General features: G+C 41.7%; 1 protein-coding gene across 1 annotated transcript in view; it reads left to right on the forward strand.

Annotated features, from left to right (window-relative positions):
- LOC124280297 (ETS-related transcription factor Elf-3-like) overlaps positions 1-13743 on the forward strand; it is a 57834-nt gene that overhangs the window by 40558 nt on the left and 3533 nt on the right. Inside the window, 8 exon segments of the mRNA XM_046716197.1 lie at positions 3361-3452; positions 6539-6902; positions 8270-8515; positions 9669-9815; positions 11531-11653; positions 12665-12850; positions 13505-13641; positions 13643-13698. Of these exon segments, the coding sequence (XP_046572153.1) occupies positions 3361-3452; positions 6539-6902; positions 8270-8515; positions 9669-9815; positions 11531-11653; positions 12665-12850; positions 13505-13641; positions 13643-13698 (1351 nt within the window).

The following is a 13743-nucleotide window of genomic DNA, read 5'->3' on the forward strand; positions in this document are numbered from 1 at the left end:
CTGCTCTCGTCAGCCATGTGTGACGGGAGCGAGGTTATTAGCAGGTGTCCCTCGTCAGATTTACTATCAACACGCCATCAGTGCTTCATGAATCAAGCCAGCCAAATATGATCACATTAAGAATTACTCAGCAAAAGCGTGTCATTTGCATAATCATCTTTTATCATCCACTACTGTTGCGCTTCGTCACCTATGCACACTACCTGCGGCACACTGGGCCCGAGGGTACAGCGGCGCTGTGAGGAGTTGGTGTAGCTGAGCGCCATGCGCCGAGTTGTCAGCCTCGCTCCTGGTTGACAGGTGACACACACCTATCACTTACAATATCTATACTCTCGCCAAATCTCGCCCTCCATCTCGGAGTAGTTTGTCCTTAACTCACGAAACGAACCTGTAGCGCCTTAAAGCAGTCCAGGTGCGTCCCCTCCGGGGCATTTCACTTACTACGACAAGAGTTCGTACTATCTCGGGCTCAATTTGCGTTGTGGAGATCTGATTGACGCGAAGTGTTGGATGTTTGACCAGTGTAGGCAGTCGAGTGGACGCGATAACCTAAATGCGTTTATTCATCACGATTGACAATAAAGGATTTTAATGTAATGAGATTACTGGGCAAATCGACTTTAAAACGTCGACAGATAGCATCAATGATTTTATAAGACGATAAACGTACGAGAAGCATTTCGCACTTTTTAACTCGAACAGGTACAATACAGCCTCTCGATTGTGGAGGAGATACATTTTACATCACATACAACTCTTCTGCTGCAATCAGTCACTCTAAAATGACCAATTGCTCTTTTGAAAATCAATACAATTGTATTACAGAGTAAGGAGCTTTAGAATTGTACACACCCGGGAATAAAGGGCCGTATAGTTCGACGAGTACATGCTTAAAAGCTTTCCCTGTTGCCACAACTAGCTCTGATGGTATTCACATAGCATCACTTGGAGCACCAACTCTGGCGGAATGGAACATGTTGGTTGTAGGAGTTTAGTTTTACGCCGCTTTTAGCAATATTCCAGCTATATCACGGCGGGGGACCCAGAAATGGGCTTCACACTTTGTGCCTATGTGTGGAATCGAACTTGTGTCTTCAACATGTGATATTAGCATAAACATCAAAACTTTCTCTGGTGGTAGTGCCATCTCTAGTAGCACAGTTGTTCTACACGGGATGGTATTAACATGACTTACAGCACGAATATCAACTACTGTCAGGATAATATATAATTACATCACCCGTAACAATGGCCCCCACCACTTGTACCAACTGTATCAATATATTTGTCCTGATGGTAAACAAATCAAGAATTTCGTTGTTTTTCTTTTGTTTTGGTACCATAATGATGAATCACTGTACTATCGTCATCACTTATTTTGATTCATGCTGTTGATCACTGAATTGTCTGGTCCAGGCTCGATTATATACAGACCACCGCCATATAGCTGGAATACTGCTTAGTGCGGCGTAAAACTAAACTCACTCACTCACTTATTTTGATGATACTAAAGTCATTTAAACCACTGTGTGTCAGTGTTACAACCACTTGTGGCACAACATCTTCAGATGTTTTACCTCCCTTGCTGCAATGATGGCACAACCTGTTCAGATGGTTAAACACCAATGACTCCGGATCTTCTACTGCCACTACTATGTAATGTTTTTGTCTCATGGATGATGCCTACTGTGCCGTGATCCTGTCTTGATTTCTGCCGTTAACTTCGGTAAAGCCTTCTGTTCGACAACTGTTCAGATTACAATACCAATAAAATATTGCAATGCCGTATGCCCCTGTTGGTATATTGCAGTCTCAATTACGAAAAATGCCTTCGAGGTATTATACATATCGGAATCGGTGTAAAGATAATTAATCCGATCAAGGAGCAGTCGAAAATTATGTGAGAAAAAGTGTGATACGGCTGGGGTCATCAGGCGAGGTGTTAACCTGAATCTACCCACAGAGATTACATGACAAATGCGAGAAGCAGGACACTTGATTACAATAATGGTCTGTGGATCTGTGTGAGCGTGTGTTCTTGAACGAAATCCGCTACGTACAAACCAAGTTCTTATTGATTTAAACATGCATGGCGCACTGCGACAATATAAAAACAGGTCAAGATCAAAGCTGATGATCACCACTGATCAAGGCTTCATGTTAGCCTCACAGAACGCGCCGCCGTATCTGAGCTGAGCCAATGGGAGCTGATGGAAGGCGGATACCCTACGTGTGAGTGGCCAGATCGGGAATCGCTATAGCTCATGTATATTAGCAGAGTGATTGTTGACAGCCTCATTCAGCACACACATATGCCATTTCACATCTCGCTGTGGGAGCTACGTCACATAGTAACCAGGTGCCATCTCGCCGTCACACAGCGGGGACCTGCTTCAGATACTGTGCAAGTACGATTCATCATGAGATTTTGGACAAGGCGTGGGGGTGAATAATACAGATTTATTGCTTCAGGATTTTAACTCAGTATAAAGAAATAACAAATAACTTCGCCTCTAAACTGTCGATGCTTACGGACTTGTTTGGTGCTTCATGTTGTTAGTTGTATGTCATCATCATCATCATCAGCATCAGCATCAGCATCACCATCACACAGAGTTGTGATGCAAGCACTTCCTAAAAAACGAATAATATTAAATAAATGAATGTTATGATGTTTACAAACATTGTTGGAAACGCTGCCTGTAGTTTACTGTTGGTGTGTTGCTCCCCGCCCTCTTCACACTTGTTGCTGGACAATTCTCCTCCCTTCGCCAAGCAGTGGTCATTTCATGTTGTCGCATATACCTTATCAGTTGTCACTAACCAGTAGCTTCTGTGTTTATAGAAATATTCGGTATACCTTTTCTCTGCATTGCATTAAAATTATGTGACTGTCGTCGAAATATGCTGGGGTATTATTCATATTACTGTGCATTTTGTGAGGATTACTACAACTTCGTATATTCCTGTTATAATATAATATCAAGATATGTGTGATCGTTCAAATGTTCAAACCTAACAGCTCAAGAAAGTTCAGAACTGACAAACTATGTTGGTAAAGAACTCATATCAGATCCATGCCCTCCTGAATTTGTATGGACAATGATGTTGGTGTACAGGCTCACTTAGCTGCCAAGGTCGATGCTGACGTAATTGTCGAAGTAGTCGTCAGATGTCAGTGTAAACGTGAACATCGCTGTCCCACTTGATGTTCACACAGCTTGCAGAGTGAACGCAGACTTTGCTGATGCAGTATATACTGACGTCGTTGTCACAGTGAGCAGTACGTTCTCGGCCGGTGCCCTACTAGGAATATTAATCGACGCACTGTTCAACACATTTACTTTTCACTTTCAGAACTGAAATTCCGCTTATTATCACCGTCTCAACACGCCACAGCAGCCGAAGAGGATTGTACAAGCATGCCTTCTGCTAGTCCACAATATAGTGTAAGTATACATGTTATACTCACGTTGTACTGTGTTAAAGAATGACAACATACTAGTGTAAGTATGCACACGTTGTACTGTGTTAAAGAATGACAACATACTAGTGTAAGTATACACATTGTGTATATAGGCTATATCATGTAAAGAACAGCACTCTAGTGTGAGTATACACATTGTGTCTATAGGCTATACTATGTAAGAACAACACTCTCGTGTGAGTATACACAAAGTATACACATATTGTACTGTGCTAAAGAATGACACCAAACTGATACACCTATGCATATTGAGCATATAGATTATACTACGTAAAGTCCACAAAGAGTATTAGTACACAATGTAAACAATATACAAGCTTAGTAGACAATACTATTAAATGTTGTGTGTATGTATAAACAGTGTTAGTATATACATGGATAATGAGAAGTCCTTGCAGTATAAAGTGTCGAGGGCAAATCTGTCCCAATTTCCATCTTTCTTGCAATGTTTAGCCATAACGTTACGGAGGTTAATACTTCTACGTACTCAAACAAATTAAAACTGAATTTTTATAGTCATTACATCATTGATTTTATTATCTCAAAAAGTGTATGCACCATTTTATGAACTAATTCTAACTTGTTTAATCTGACGTTCATTCATCAATTAGCCGAATCGGGGAATGTGATAAATCTCAAAAGAAAAAGTGACAAATTGCTTTACTGTAACATCTTAGTTTGGTCACAATATTTCTATTTGAGGCATGCCTACTTGAGAAACTAAGTAAGAACTACCCCAGTCAGTCACAGTGACAGCTCGTCGTAATACATTGTCATCAAGTACAGAACATCAAATTGGCCGACACAACAAACGCGGTGGGAGCGATTTCCGAAGTTGTTATTGAACCCGTGGCGATTAGTGTAAGTCGTCTTGATCGATTTGCCGACCATTGAAGGTGGTTATAAAGATGTGACAAACTGATACTGAGGTAAAGGCAAAGACTGCTCCACAGTCACTGTCAGTCTCCACACGGAGCAGTATGTAATACAATAGTTTGGTTGTGCATCTCTTTGTTTTGGTTACGACGCCGGATCGAAGAGAGGATATATTCTTGAACGAGCATGTAGTCAAACACTTTGGCTTTATTAATGTAGCCTAAAATACTGATTAAAAAGTCTAAGTTACCGGACACAACCCTCCTGTGTGTCATCTTGCCTAGAATTCCGGTTTTTTTTCTCGAGGACATGAGAGGAGTCAAGAAATAATTTCATGAAAGACGTATGAAAGTCGAAACGTGCCGTTCATGTGCTGGTCAAGTTCAGTCTCGCGGCCATGTGACTGCTTCATGTCCTATTGTAGGAGCAGCATATTCTATAAACTTGAAATTACAAATTATACACATATAGACGACATACAGTGTTAGTATGGCCATAGGGAATGTTGTACAATGGCGTAAGCATATAAGTCTTAGATTGTTAATAAATCCTAGGGAATTATAGTACAATAGTGCAGGTATTCACTTCTAAACGCTATACAGACTCAGTATACCATATAGAATAACAGTAACATGTTACCAGTATATACTCATGAACTCGATAGTGTTAGTATACAGAGTAACAGAACTATAGTGTTGTCAGTATACGCTTGTACATTTGGCAGTGTTAGTATACCATATAAAATAACAGCATAATTTTCTCAGTATTCACTTATAAATTATTATTGTTAGTATATCATACAGAATAGCAGTACAGTATTCACTTATAAACCTGAAAGTGTTAGTATACCATATAGAATAGCAGTACAGTATTCACTTATAAACCTGAAAGTGTTAGTATACCATATAGAATAGCAGTACAGTATTCACTTATAAACCTGAAAGTGTTAGTATACCATATAGAATAACGGCATAGTGTTGTTAGTATACACTTATAAACTTGGTAGTGTCAGTATACCATATAGAATAACAGTTCAGTATTCACTCATAAACTTGATAGGGTTGGTATACTGTATAAAACAGAATACTGTTGTCTGTATAATTATGCTTATAAACTTGAAAGTGTTAGTATACAATGTAAACTAACAGCATAATATTGCCAGTATACACTCATAAATTCGATAGCGTTAGTATACCATGTAGATAAGCAGTGTAGAGTATGTTATAGTTATGTGAGAATATAGTGTTAGTAAGCTCGAAGAGAATAACAGGAACGTTGTGTGGATATAGAGAATAACAGGAAAGTTGTGTGGATATAGAGAATAACAGGAAAGTTGTGTGGATATAGAGAATAACAGGAAAGTTGTGTGGATATAGAGAATAACAGGAAAGTTGTGTGGATATACACATAGAGAGTAACAATAGCAATATTATATGTCATGAATAAATTATAAGTGCGTTTTAATTATGTGTATTTTGTTGGTTGCATCTAAGCTTTAACATATTTTGTTCAATGTTGGTATCGTCTCAATCATTATGCGGCGTTTAAGAACCGTCTAGTGCACCTCTATTAACACGTGGTGCTTAATTATAACTTTTTAAAGTTTGACTTATTTATCAACCTGACACATTTGTCTCTGGTAGGAATATATTGCTCAGACGACACAAGTATTCTCCCCTCTTAGACGAACAATTTTCTTGCTCAGTGAAGTACAGTAGGCAAGTACGCCTTTGAAGTTTCATATCATATATCCGCCATATGATGCAGTGAATAGTTATGCTTTTATCGTTTGCTTTCCTATGAAGGAAGCCTTTTTATCTATAGAGTGGGTGAGTTTAGTTTTAGGCCGCACTCAGCAATATTCCAGCTATATGGTGGTTTTATCTATATAAACCGACAGGAACCTACAGAGGCTATTACCGGGATTGGGTGGTCAGGCTAGGTTAATGCATATCACCGTATCCCAGCTGCATATATCCATGACGCCAATCACCGGAGTGTCTAGTCTGTGTTTGCCAGACCGCCGTCATATAGCTGGAATATTGTGAAACGTGAAACAAACAGACATAACACGGACCAATGTCAGTACGACTGTCAGATGTTCCTGAGATGTTTATCAGGGTACTGCTGATGTATGGACAACATGTATGACACAACTTCTGTCGTTCACAGTATCCTGTGTCAGATTACGGATATCCCGGACCTCAAAATGACTGTTTCCATGACAACGGGTTCCAGAGCGGCTACGACCCATTTACACAACTGACTGCCATGGCGGCCGAACAAAACTTTACCGGAAGTTACCATGGCTCCCAGTGCCCTAGTCCCAACTACACCATGCAGCAGAGTCACGTGCAGTTCCCCGCCAATGTGGCCTCGTCGCCGCCTCAGTACTTCAATTCCGGCATGTCGTGCAGGTTCAGTTCGCAGAGCAGTGAACGGAGGTCGTGTGACATGGAGTCCAGCAGCGACTCCTGTAGTCGGAACAACAACTGCAAGAAATCCTATCCGTCCCACACAGATGAAGTGTTTGAAGGTGAGGGTCTTTAGCGGTCCTGGGATTACCGACCATAATCCAAACCCGTTGGTCTGGAGTATTGGTTCGTTGTTGATGGTCAAGTGAATTCGCTCTGTGCAGGTTGGTGATTGCGTGGTTTCATATGGACGTAGGCTTTGGTAAGCTTTGATAGATTGATTGTTGGTTGGGAGCTTTGATAGATTGATTGTTGGTTGGGAGCTTTGGGAGCTTTGATAGATTGATTGTTGGTTGGGAGCTTTGATAGATTGATTGTTGGTTGGGAGCTTTGGCAGGTTGATTGTTGGTTGGGAGCTTTGGCAGGTTGATTGTTGGTTGGAAACTTTGACAGATTGATTGTTGGTTAGGAGCTTTGATAGATTGCCTGTTGGTTGGGAGCTTTGATAGATCTTGTTGGTTGGGAGCTTTGGCAGATTGATTGTTGGTTGGAAGCTTTGATAGATTGATTGTTGGTTGGAAGCTTTGATAGATTGATTGTTGGTTGGAAGCTTTGATAGATTGATTGTTGGTTGGGTGCTTTGGCAGGTTGATTGTTGGTTGGAAACTTTGACAGGTTGATTGTTGGTTGGAAGCTTTGATAGATTGATTGTTGGTTGGGTGCTTTGGCAGGTTGTTTGTTGGTCGGAAGCTTTGACAGGTTGATTGTTGGTTGGAAGCTTTGACAGGTTGATTGTTGGTTGGAAGCTTTGATAGATTGATTGTTGGTTGGGAGCTTTGATAGATTGATTGTTGGTTGGGAGCTTTGACAGGTTGATTGTTGGTTGGGAGCTTTGATAGATTGATTGTTGGTTGGGAGCTTTGACAGGTTGATTGTTGTGTGGAAGCATTGGTAGGTTGATTGTTGGTTGGAAACTTTGACAGGTTGATTGTTGGTTGGGAGCTTTGATAGATTGATTGTTGGTTGGGAGCTTTGACAGGTTGATTGTTGGTTGGGAGCTTTGATAGATTGATTGTTGGTTGGGAGCTTTGACAGGTTGATTGTTGTGTGGAAGCATTGGTAGGTTGATTGTTGGTTGGAAACTTTGACAGGTTGATTGTTGGTTGGGAGCTTTGATAGATTGATTGTTGGTTGGGAGCTAGGTGTGATGACGATTGCTTGATTAAATTGTCACCAGTAGGCTAGATATTGTTGGCATGTTTAAATGCTGGTTGATAATTGTTAGTGAGTGAGTGAGTTAAACTTTTACGTCACACCGGCAATATTACAGTCATATCCCGACGGCATAGTATGGTAATAAAAATAATGTCAAAACCAATCCTAATATTTGTAGAGACGAATTGCAACATGCCAGATTACTGGATACTGTTAATCGCAATACGATGGCAGTAAACGACTCCTCACCTGATGCCATCTTTGATGTCCGCAGATCAAGACAGCTTCTTGAGCTGGACCCGGAAACACCCGGAACACTGGAACTGCAAGGAGGTCTTGGACTGGCTGTTCTACCTGGGGCAGGAGCAGGATCTCAACATGAGTCAGCTGCGTGCCGAGGCCTTCCAGGACCTCACTGGATCTCAGCTGTGTAACATGACTGCTGACGACTTTCTGCGGATAGACCCCAAGTTCGGAAAGTTGTTCTACGAGATGCTGCGGAAACTGCTGCTTAATGGAGGTACGTCATGTCTTCCCTATACACACCCACCAGTATACACGTGGAAGTACGTCATGTCTGCCCTGTACACATTCACCAGTACACACGTGTTGGTACGTCATGTCTGCCCTATACACATCCACCAGTACACACGTGGAAGTACGTCATGTCTGCCTCATAAACAACAGTAAACACGTGGAGGTACGTCATGTCTGCCCTATACATACCAGTATACATTTAGACGTACGTCTTGTTTGGCCCAAATAGATTTTATGATTTTATGAGATATTTCTTATGGATGTGGAAAGGCTTTTTAGATTCTATACACGATAGTATACACGAATGGAAGTACGTTATATACTCTGATACACGCCACTATGCAACGTGTGAGTACATCATGTCATCCCTGTAAACGTCAGGATACACACATGGTACGTCATGTCTACCTTGTAAACGTCAGGATACACACATGGTACGTCATGTCTACCCTGTAAACGTCAGGAAACACACATGGTACGTCATGTCTACCCTGTAAACGTCAGGATACACACATAGTACGTCATGTCTACCTTGTAAACGTCATGTCTACCTTGTAAACGTCAGTATACACACATGGTACGTCATGTCATCCCTGTACACGTGAGGATACATACATGGTACGTCATGTCATCCCTGTAAACGTCAGGATACATACATGGTACGTCATGTCATCACTGTAAACGTCAGGATACACACATGGTACGTCATGTTATCCCTTTAAACGTCAGGATACACGCATGGTACGTCATGTCTACCCCGTAAACGTCAGGATACACACATGGTACGTCATGTCATCACTGTAAACGTCAGGATACATACATGGTACGTCATGTCTTCCCTGTAAACGTCAGGATACATACATGGTACGTCATGTCTTCCCTGTAAACGTCAGGATACACGCATGGTACGTCATGTCTACCCTGTTAACGTCAGGATACATACATGGTACGTCATGTCATCCCTGTAAACGTCAGGATACACACATGGTACGTCATGTCATCCCTGTAAACGTCAGGATACACACATGGTACGTCATGTCTACCCTGTAAGCGCCCAGGCCATGCCAAACCAGTAGGTCTGATCGAGTGGACGGTCATTACATATGGAAACTATCTTTTCCTCTCGTCTGTTACAGTTATATTTTCTAAACCAACCGAGGTGGCCTCTCCTGACCTCCAAGACCTGCCGTCCTTCACCCCTGGGTCATGTGACTCCGCAACACAGGCCTTCCAGCCATGCAACTCCCCTGTGTACACGAATCTCGTCCGAAAACAGGATCAAGGTGAGCCATCTGCATGTACATATTCCGTTATGTAGTATACAGGGTGAGAACTGTAATCGTCAATAACAACGATCTTGTTGTGTGGAAATGTGGTGATTCCTCATTAGGACAGGGGCGGTGGGGTAGCCTAGTGGTCTAAGCGTTCGCTCGTCACGCCAAAGAACCGGGTTCGATTGCTCACATGGGTACATTTGTGAAGCGCATTTCTGGTGTCCCCTGTTGTGATATTGCTGGAATATTGGTAAAGGCGTCAAAAAACCAAACTCACTAACTCGTTAGAACACACGATGAAACTGTTCTTGTGCGTGAAGAGTTCACGGAGCGTTGATTAGGGATAGTGAACTTTTCTTGGCAACATTCATAGATTTTACGTACGCTTTAATAATCTTGATTAACTTGATGTATCTTTAAACCGGTACTTGACCTTGTTGAAGCTGGTTTTATAGTGCTAGCCCACTGAGATACCATGACGCAGTGAAGCATGAATACCCCACTCAGACACATTATACTGACTCCGAGCCGACCAGTCCTTGTTGTACCCATTACTGCCGAGCGCCAGGCAGGGACCAACAAGTACCATATTTTAACGTCTTTTGGTATGACGCGATCGGGGATCGAACCCGCGACCTTCCGCTCTCCGGGCGGACGCTCTAACCACTACACCACGGAGGCGGCCTGGTCATATTTCAATCTGCTATACGGTCACAGGACGACATCCTTTTTCTCTCATTGATCATGTCCTTCAAGTTGCACACCAGTCGTCACCTATAATGTAGCTTTCTTTGAACCCACTAATGTACTGGTGTACCGTTACCCCACCTGCTACTTCTAGCACGTTACTCCACGTTCTTGTAACATGCCGACAATTACCCGAACACATCAACATGCAGGTATGTGTGTGAACTAAAGGTCATGCTATGTTATGGTATTTTGTTGCAACTCGCATGTCATCTGCATGAACGCTCATGGATTCCTATAATGTTCACACATGTCCATTAGGATATTCGTTTGTTTGAAATGATGAGTCAATATTTTATGCGCGCTTCCCAAAATTCACATATTTTTGTTTGTTGTGCGTGTGGTTTTGTGGCGTTTATACATCTGTTTATGATGAATCTTCGTTTTTAAACCCACAGGTCGGTTTTAGCTCTAAGGTGATCGTAACGTTCTTAAACCGAGGCTTACAACTGTCGTTGCGTTAAGATTTGAGTCTATTGCAGAGTTATTGGACCCTGCATTAGTTCACAAACCCAAATATTCTCTCTTTGACTATCCGTAACGTGAGTGAGTTTGGTTTTACGCCGCTTTTAGCAATATTCCAGCAATATCACGGCGGGGGACACCAGAAAATGAGCTTCACACATTGTACCCATGTGCGGAATCGGACTCGGGTCATCGGCGTGACGGGGGAGATGGAGTAGCCTAGTGGTTAAAGCGTTCGCTCGTCACGCCGAAGACCTGGGTACAATGCGTGAAGCCCATTTCTGGTGTCCCCCACCGTGATGTTACTGGGGAATATTGCTAAAAGCGGTGTAAAACTAAACTCACTCACTCTTCGGCGTGACGAGCGAACGCTGTAACCACTAGGCTACCCCACCGCCCAAACGTTATGGGAGATCCAAAGAACTTACAAAGAAGTCGAAGTTCAGTTGCCTCTTTCATTTGGCAAGGCTACAGACAAATGGTTTGGTAATAATAAACCATTATGTTTTCAGACTACACCGACGGTTGCATCAAGACAGAACGCCAGGAAGCTCTACCATGCTCCCTCATCGACAACATGGCTCCGTACTTCGACTTCGACCCAACCGATGCCCCTCAACTACAAACAAACACGGGTGGGTTGTCTTTTACACATACGTACTAACATAAGACATTTGGCCTGTACAATAACTACAATACTATATTTTAACTAAACTGACGTAGAAAGAAAGTACACACCTGGTGTTTCGGGATTATTTGAAAAGTGTTGTGATTTTGACTGACAACTTTGCAATTGGGCACGGTATCTGTGGTGTTTTGGCAACATATTAGGAAAGTCTGTGACTTATATATCACTGTAAAAACTCTTTTCAAAACATTTACGTCGCTTTTTGGAAACTAATCCGAAAGCACCAGGTGTGTATTTTCTTTTGTACGTCGCTTCATACACAACTTGTTCTTTATCCACCCTCAAACATTGAATTTTTTATATACCACTGAAACCCATGTGCTGGTTTCTGATTATTAGAAACGTGTCCGGTCACAGAGGACTGACCCCGTTAGAATGGAATCCTCCATGACGTTAAGGAAACTGATAATAGTTAGGAACTCACATTTTATTCGTCTTTTCCACATTACACTGACCATATCGTAACAATATTTAAGCGTGCATTTTCATCATTATTATATACAAAAAAGTTTATCTGACAATTTCCAAATTGAATTAATTGATACACCGAGAAAGCATTCAAATGTGTTGCCAGCAGTGTTTTGATTTCAACCTATAAAATGTTAAAAATAACCCCAACTTTTTCTCGAAACACAAATTGTGTTTTTGATAACTTGTCTTTGAACATCAGTAAATTTGCATTTTTCGTTTCAAATACGCTACATTTCACACATGGTTCTGGTCATGTGGATGCAAATTCATTTCGTACCCAAATTGTCACTGATTATTCTCCGTTCAGTAATACCCAGCAACAGATTACCTTTTACAAACTCTTGCAGGAATGAGCTGTATATTATACACATAATCAATTTTAACAACAATTATTTTATTTTCAATCTTACAAAAACAAATTTGGTATACTTTCTTTTGGCTGTCAGTTTATGATATATTATTATCATTATCAATATCATTATTCCAGCCTCAGATTCCTACCACCCAGAATACTTTTACCATGGGCAAACGTACACGAATTCCACATCTGTAAGAAATACCTACAGTTTCCCTGGGAACCACTTTCCGCAGCAGTTGCCAAGACGACGACCCGGAAGACCAAGGGTCAAGAGTATTCCGGATGACGGGTCAAGGTCACAAAAAGATAAAAAAGGTAACTTCGCTGAAAAGCAAAAAACAAATCTTGACTAGTGTAATAACCTGTGTCCCCAAAACATTTTTTTCTATGAAACTAAGTTGACAATTCTTGATGTAAGTTAAGAACAGTTTTTTTGCCGGTAAGGTTCCCACTGAGTGGGTGAGTGAGTATGGTTTTACCCCCGCTTTTGGCAATATTCCAGCACTAGCAGGCCGGGAACATCAGTAATGGGCTTTACACATTTTCAGATTCAGATTCAGATTCATTTTTATTCAGTATTTCGGGCCTAAAGGCCTATAGTACAAATACACTTGCTACAATTATATGCACGTGTTGGTTGTGGTGGCATTTCTTGCATTAAAGACATGTTTTAAATAAATTGCAATAGATTTGATAATATCTACACATTGTACCCATGTGAGGAATCAAACCCGGGTCTTCGGGGTGATGAGTGAATATGTCGAATTCCAGGTTGTTTCGAACGTACCTTCCGGTCTCCACGAATTTATTCTGTATCTATTTTCATATATACTCGCATACTTCGAACTTGATGCGTCGAAATCCCAGTTGGGGTCCGGACTATCCAAACTGGTGCAATTTGTATTTTGAAAGTGGAAGATTTTGTCATTATATGTGTAACAGAGATGACATTATAGTGTGTCTGTGCAGTGAAGAACCAGCACCTGTGGGAGTTCATCTACGAGGCCCTGCTCAACCCCATGTACAACCCACTGTACCTGCGCTGGGAGAACCAGAGAGAGGGCGTCTTTAGGTTCGTCCAGTCGGAGGCCGTGGCGCAGTTATGGGGGGGCGCTCAAGAACAATGACAACATGACCTACGAGAAACTCAGCCGAGCCATGAGGTGGGTGTAACACCTGAACACGAGTGTCGTATCACGTTGACCTGT

The sequence above is a fragment of the Haliotis rubra genome, unplaced genomic scaffold, assembly GCF_003918875.1.
Source record: "Haliotis rubra isolate DU_JTF1 unplaced genomic scaffold, ASM391887v1 Scf264, whole genome shotgun sequence".
NCBI classification, from domain to species: Eukaryota; Metazoa; Mollusca; class Gastropoda; order Lepetellida; family Haliotidae; genus Haliotis; species Haliotis rubra.